The 7,730-nt window shown below is 38.8% G+C and overlaps 1 protein-coding gene across 8 annotated transcripts in view; it reads left to right on the top strand.

The window, feature by feature from the left end:
* Positions 1-4,604, top strand: part of LOC134528462 (liprin-alpha-1) — a 100,652-nt gene extending 96,048 nt beyond the window's left edge. For all 8 annotated transcript variants that reach the window (XM_063362097.1, XM_063362099.1, XM_063362102.1 and 5 more), the window contains one exon: positions 501-4,604. In XM_063362097.1, coding sequence (XP_063218167.1) covers positions 501-587 — 87 coding nt within the window. In that variant the 3' untranslated portion in view covers positions 588-4,604. The remainder of the gene's footprint in view (positions 1-500) is intronic.
* The last annotated feature ends 3,126 nt before the right edge of the window (positions 4,605-7,730 follow it).

A 7,730-nucleotide genomic window follows, 5' to 3' on the forward strand; every position in this document is an offset into this window, starting at 1 on the left:
AAAAATTGCATACTTTTTAATTTTCAAATATTATTTACAGTTTTTGCAAAATTTAATTTAAATAATTTGTTTATAACTGTTTTAAATATAATCACGAACAATTAGTTAAAAAGTCCGCCTTTACCTGTTTGATATTATAGAAGATTTTTTCTCGCATGGTGGTTGGTCGGTTCTTGCACGCTCGGCTCAGGCGGAATGTGACAATGAGTCATGCTTTTTCATGCGTGCAACCGGCGTTCATCGATTCATAAGACGTTTTCACGTCAAAAAAAAAAGATAAGGTGTTGTTAGTGATAGAATATGACAAACAGTATGAAATGGAGGTTTAATAGTTCAATTTGATTTAATCATTGAAGGTAACCTTGATTAATGTGCTACAACCTCTCTTAATAATTAATAAAACAATTCGACAGAATTCTAACTGAAGGTGTCGACAAATCATCCAGCGCTATAGCTTGGCAGAAGAGTGAACGCAGCCGAGGTCCGGGCCCGTGTTGCAGATGCGGCAGATGCTGGAGCTGGAGTTCGCCACCATGCTGCAGGTGGCCACGGAGAGGCGGGTGGAGGCCGAGCTGCCCAAGTCCTGATATTACACCACTCGCCACCCGCACTCCTAGGAAGATGGGCGTCCCCCCCTCCACGGACGCCCGCCACACGTACCCACATATATGACATAAAAAAAGAGAGCTTTAAAAGTTTATTGTATGAATATGAAATGTGCATTAATCGTGTTGAGTCTTCAGTGCCATTGTTAACCAGTCGAGATATTCCGCTTAACCTCGGTCGGGTGTCGAGTGTTCGTCGTCGTGCGCGGCGAGTTACGATCACGTTACGACTTACGAGTCCTAGGGTAATAATTATACGACGTGTATGAAATATTCTAGTTAATTATTGAAATGGTTACCAAAGTGAAACTGGTGTGCAAAGCTTTTTTTTTTTGCCAGTTTGTGTGTCTGTTTTTTCTATATGATTGTACAAAATGTTGTTGCGAGTAGAATCAAAAGAGGAGTAAATGTTAGGGAAAGTGGAGCGAGGTAGGTTTTGTCGTAGCTCTTCACAAACTCCAGTATTATTTTCTACGAGTTGATGAAATTATACTTACTATCCTCTTCTTAGAAGACTGTAATTAGCGTGCTCGCGACGGACCGAGCTGGTCGTGCGTTACGTGATGTCGTATCGGAGAGTGCCGCAGTCATGTTACCAACACGAACTCTCCAGGTCTTTCTTTCCTTGCGTCACTCACTCTTCGTTTCGTTCGTCATTGTTTGTATGCATTGCCCTCTACACAATTGCAGTCGTAACATTGTGAAGATGTTGTATTTTGTAAAATAACTGATAGTCACTTTCAGAGATTTTTAGTTTAGAATAAATTATTTTTGCCATGTAGAAAAGCTGGGAAACTGATGACAGGAGCCTTAGAATGTTTACACGACTTACAATTATTTTAGTTATCTTTAAAGAGCTTGGCCCTAAACGCAGTAGTATATTTTGATAAATTAACACCCAATCAACTTACAATTTACGTGGTTTTTGTTACCCATTGTACTTTATGTTTTAAATGTTGTTGTTATAACTCACATGGGAAATACTAGTGAACTGATAACAGAATCGTACGTTTTAAATATGTATGTAAATATGTATATGTTAGTGTAGTGAAACAACTTGAGTCTGATATCCGTGAAGGAATTAACAAATCCCCACTCAATAGAGGAAGAGCGGTGGGCTGGTGGGGTCATCGCAAGTCAGCAGCCTGGGTGCAGAGTGCTGTCGACAGTTAGGAAGTGCGGAAATGGGGCGGGGAGGGGGGAATGGGCCGCCTCACACACCCTCCCGTAGTAAACAGACAAAGAAGAGCTGAGAGTCAACGCCAGTTCCGTATTTCTTACTCGCCAGTCATCTGAGAAACAAACTTGAATTCATGGAATCTAGTGAAGTCAGATATATGGGACGACCCTTGCGGTGAAAATGTTATGTTTGTTTGTCCAAAATGAAAGATGCAACCCATACACAGAGCCAACCCTTCTGCAGGTAAATACGGTAGTTTTCAATTAAACAAAAGGGATTTCACGCAGTCAAAAGGTAGCAAAATTGTTGAAACTTGTCACAATCTTTTAACCGTTTGACGATTTACCATTGGCAGTCTTTTATCACAGCAGATTGAATGTTTCAAAACATTAGACATAGGATTGACCATAAGGGACTAGTTTATCAATTTATCGTTGGCGTGCAGTGTATCGCGTGGAGCCCTGATCGTCCTGAATGAAGTGGCTCGTCGAGGTACAGTCTGGTGAAACCACACGTGAGCAGGTGATTCATACTGTTTGCCGGTGAGGGCATCGTAGGCAACATCAGTATGTTCTCTGAATTTATTAGCAGGATACTGATAGCTAGCACATGTTATGATTCAGAGAATTTGACGATTGAAGAATCTGTTGAGGTCTTTGAACTACTTGATGTTTTTGGAACGCTTAGAATAAACAGCTGAGAAAGTGGGTTACTGGGAAATTAATTTTTCGTAAAGAAAACCACTAGAAATGAACTTCAAACTAATATTACCACAAGCCAAACTGTATGGACATCTCAAGTTTTAATGTGGCGCCATTTTGGCCCGGCTCCAGTGCTCCTGGTGACCACCAGACAGACTTGGTGCTTGAGCGTCATTGGCTGTTTCGCTGTTTCCAGCTTGTATTGCGCTGCCAGTAACTAGTGTCAGAATTAAACATTCATTTTGTTTATAAGATGAAGTATGAAAGTTACATCAAGTAAATGCGTTAGCAATTTCAATAATTATTTTTCTCTGGTCTGGTCACGGTCACGAGGCTAAACGCGGGTAGGTATTGTACGAGGATGACCTCGTGACCTCGGTGGCGAAGGGTGGCAGCGTTGAGTGTGATACAAGTTTGTTGTTACCACCAGTTAATAAATTGTTAAATATTTTTAGTTACAGGTGACTAGTAGATTATTTGAAAGCCAGTAAATAATTTGAGTAATGGTTAACAATATGCGTGCCTCTGGTGTGAGACTGATCACAAAGGCATCACAATTATTCGACGAGGCAAGGAACTAACCTAACCCATCCTTGACGGACCTTGTTCGCCTGTGAGCATTAGCTGCGACCCGACTGCCTCAAGTCCCTGTGCTTACGAGAGCAACAAGCACATGTGTACCATCTGTGGCAGGCTGGCAAGCTCCCGACATTCCACATCACATCACATCACATAAACACAACACATATGCGTAGTCACACGGGCCTTGGCAGGTGTATGATCATTGATCACACATCTTCTGTCTAGGGTGTGTACGGTGTACAGAATTTTTAGGTCAGAGTTTACTTAATCTTTGTGCCAAGTTAATTCTTCAGAAAAAAAAATTCTCTCTTTTTTTTTTAAATTAATTTTTATCATTTTTGTCCCAGTTACAAGCTCTTAAAGTTGTTGGGAGCAGTTGAACGTAATTCAGTTACTAATTCCCGTGTACGTTACAACAGGACGCGTGTGAGTAGACGCGCGCTCCTCGCGGTGTGTGCTCTAGTGTCCCAGCAGGCTGCTCCGAGGCATCAGTTCCCAGCTTTCTTACCTCCTGTAGCGGGCAGGCCGACATTCCACACCACATCGCTGTGACAAGTGTAGTCAACAACGTTTCAAACTGTGTAAAAAAGTTAAAACTCTGTGGGTCGTTTATCTTACGAGGAAGGAAAAAAAAAAAATCAAACCAACTCTGTTAACCAAACATTTGCTCATCATGTAATTTGTGAATTGCAAAATTTATTACTCTGTTTGAAAATGCATACAATCCACTTACTTGTGTACTTTTAGTTGACATTTGTGTTATTCTGTGCCTAGTTATAAAATTTTAAAGATTTTTGTTCAGCTGTTTCTAGAATTGAGTCCTTAAATTTTATATTTCAACTATTCTTGTCATGCATACAAAGAGTATGGTGTGTTCATTTGTGAAATTTTTAAGTTAAGCATTTCTTTAGTTTTTAAAGTGTGTTTCTGGCCCGCATGCATTTGTACAGATGTACAGATCGTGTACAGCGAAAGGAGTCAACTCGACTAGGAACGAAGGCATATCCAGTTAAGAAAACGTAGGCAGTTGCAATGATAAGAATGAATATTATATTAAAGTTGTTGGTGTATGCACTGTGTGTATGTATAGCTGTTGATTTCTGTATTATATGGGACCGAAACATATTATATAGATATGGATATGTACTGTATATTAGAATTGTCTGTTCATCTTGAATCCAGGGTTTATAAACACTCCAGTCGATTGTAGTCTCGTCAACTACAGGTGCTAACTCTCGCGCCTCGCCCGGGCTGGCACGACCAAGCCAGGCCGGGCAGCGAAGGACTGTGATTGGCCGATTGCAGGGACAATACTAGACCACACTGTTAATTTAAAAAAAAGTTCAATCTAGTCTGGTGCAGGAAGCTGCAATCTCACAACTAGCTATGTATTTATTATATTTTCTTTGTTTAACTTAGTTTGGTCGGGTTGCCAACAGTCCCGAGTGATGGTTCAGTGTTGACTGCGTCGTCAAGTGCAGTCTTGTTGTTGGCAGAGGAGACCTTTATCTTACTGATTAAACTGTAGACAGATAATGACTGTGTCTTTGTGTTGTGTTCCCTTGCACTGCGCGTTGTCACGCCTCGCACTGTTGCGTTGGTTCCCATTCTGCAGTTTTCATCACACACACAGTGCGCAGAGCTTCAGAAGAGACCACGCCATTTGAAAACTGCTCGACACATCAGAGTGCTGTCTGTTTACGAAAAACATTTAAGAATAGACGGAGGGCTGATGTGTAGTTCTGTTTCTGTATTTCATTTTTAAACCATATTTTTAGAAGAGCAAAAATGGCTAAAACGTGTGTTTTCAAAACAATGTTCAGGCATGAAAAGCCTGGTACAGATTCTTGAAAGCACTTGAGGTCCTTAAATTGCACCTTAAACTTCATTTCTCCACCGTATAATGTGATGGTTACCGCTCAGATTTCAAAGCTGACCTGTGCATGGCAGTTCAGAGCACTTGTGCTTAGATGCTTCACCGCACTAGAAGAACCAGCGAGCGTCACACTTATCATCCCGCCTCGCTACCACACACACACCCCAGACTGGGCCTTGACCTTAAGGGTGCTTTCGCAGCGTTTTTTTATACTGGTTTTTATTAATTTCTGTCTCTCACTTAATGGTTTGAATAAGAGTCATCAAGTGATAAATCAGACTCCAAGCAAAGTTAAATTACACGCACAAGAATTATGGTCATTGCCCAAGCAGCACACAATGATAGGGACACAGTTACGGAAGCAATTGGATGATTAAATGTTTCTTATGTTATTTATTTGTCCAGGAAGATTGAAAAATTTACAATTTATCAAAAGAAGCTTTTTTATAAAATTAAAAACACTAATACAAAAGACCCACCTAGTGCCATGTCAAGGAATTTTGTAATTTTTTTGAATCACATTTAACTTACTACATTGGTGGGTACACTAAACATCACAAAGATAACTAAAAAAAAAAGTAAATAATTATACCTAGTTAATATTTGATTACATTTTGATGAAATGCAGTTTCACTTGCTTCTTGTTTCGAATTGAGGTCAGTATAACTGCGAAATATTGTAAAACATTAGGTACAAACAGTATCGGAAGAAATGTTATTGGACTGGCACAACAAAATATTGTTTACCGTTCTTTTACAGACACTGTATTGTTCCACCCAGCACTTCTACTTCCCAACAATGAAATGTCTTCCTCTTCAGGCTGGAACTTTCTCAGCCATAATAAACATCTGTACATTATCATCACCATTTTGCTAGATAATGGAAGCTTAGCATGTTTTGGCCCTCCATTTACTCCCGAGAAAGACACTGCTACAAATTATCCAACAGACAAGATCTCTTCATTTAGAATGACATCAGATTTTTATCTTCTTACACTTCATTTGACAATGAAGGAAGTTGGGCATTATCTTTGTAATATTGGTATCTACTGATATCCACAAAACCTACACATACCATTATTGCAGACATGTACATTTTGGTTAGCTTAAATCTGCCTGGAAGTTAGGTTATTAAGTTTTTTTTAATACCAAAATAAGATGTCTTATTTGATTAACTATAAAAATCATGAGAAAATAATGCACACAATTTCTTAATTTAATGAATCGTAAAATACTAAAAATGCATTTTATTTTCAACAGATCTGTGGCTGAAGCAATTACCATAAAAAAAAGTGTGATGACAATGCCAAAAAAAAAGTTCCTGCTTCCCCCCCCCCCCTCCCCCACCCCTTTTTCCAATCTTTCATTTTGTAAATAATTGATACGCGCAGCACAGTTCTCCAGCCCTCGCTGGATAGGCTAACCATTGACTATGTTTTGGTTACTTTATTTCAAACACTTGAAGAAAGGGATTTGTAATTACTCTTCCTCCTCGCCAGTAGCACAGCAGTAGTACTACTTCTGCACTAGGTGACTGGTTCAAATACACTCTTCAATAAAAGTGTTCTTAAAATTTAGTTTGTGAGCCTCTAAAGGTTGGGTTTACGGTGAAAAACTAAAGAACTAAGTATTAGTCTAGGAGTTTTGGTGGGCCGTGTGCGAATCAGATGTTGACTTAAGAATTGGCAGAAATGGTTATATTTCATATTATTCCTTAAGAATCGTGGGAAGCATCCATTGGAGCACAGTAGAATGCCATATTGGCGTGAAATAATGTTTCCTCTGGGAAAGAAGCTTATGATAATATCAAGATAAGGGTGTATGAAATGCTGAATTTATTAGCATCCAGTCGAGAAACAATAAGAAACTTAAAAGAAAATTGTACAAAATATTTATAAAAAGCTCTGATGGGAATCGTTTATTTTGTTTTATGATTTCAGAAATTTTCTATGGTGTTTACTGAGGTGTTTAAGAATAGATTTTTTTACTATTATAGGCCTACAAGTCTATAAAAACTTTATTGACAACTCTTAAATATAGCCTACATATTTTTAACTTTACAGCCCTTTTATATTTTTATTATAGTGCAACAAGAAGCAAAAGATCCTTCTTAGACATTGACATTAGTGTCTGCACAGGTTATTTTGCATTACATGAAAAAGTACTTCAATTTAAATATTTTCCTAACCAAACTGCACTTCAAACGCAGACAATACCTACAAATACAAACGTTCAGCTTTTGTAACAAGGCTACATATTTGCGCTGTAACTCAATCATGTGCTCATCGGCATGCAGGTTAAGTTTATAATTAAGTTTTTCAATCGTAAACCCACCTTAAGCCTACTGGCATGAGTCAGAGTTCTCTAAAATAAAATAAATTTTTAAAAATAATGCCTTTAGTTTAATCAACATTTTTAGGAGGTATGTGCTGCCACATGTATGGTGCACAGTTTGTAGACTTCACGCCTATCCATACCTGCCAACTTTGGCCAGTCCAAAAGAGGGAGGTTTTTTAGTGGAGTTAATACTTGTTCCCCCAATAAAGCGGGGGGTCCGGGGGCTCTCCCCCAGGAATATTTTGTTTTGAAGATGCAAAATAGTGCTTTTAAGCATATTTCTAAGTAAAAATTATAAAAAACAGCTGGTTGAAATAGTAATATTTTTATTGGGCTAGTTGCTATTTTTAAGAATTGTCTGCACGTGCCTACTGTGGAGAGTTCAAAAGAGAAAGATTTTCCCATTTACAAAATATAGGGTAGGCAGGGCCACAAAAAGAGGACATAGTA

This window comes from Bacillus rossius, chromosome 1 (assembly GCF_032445375.1).
Source record: "Bacillus rossius redtenbacheri isolate Brsri chromosome 1, Brsri_v3, whole genome shotgun sequence".
In the NCBI taxonomy this organism is placed as follows: domain Eukaryota; kingdom Metazoa; phylum Arthropoda; class Insecta; order Phasmatodea; family Bacillidae; genus Bacillus; species Bacillus rossius.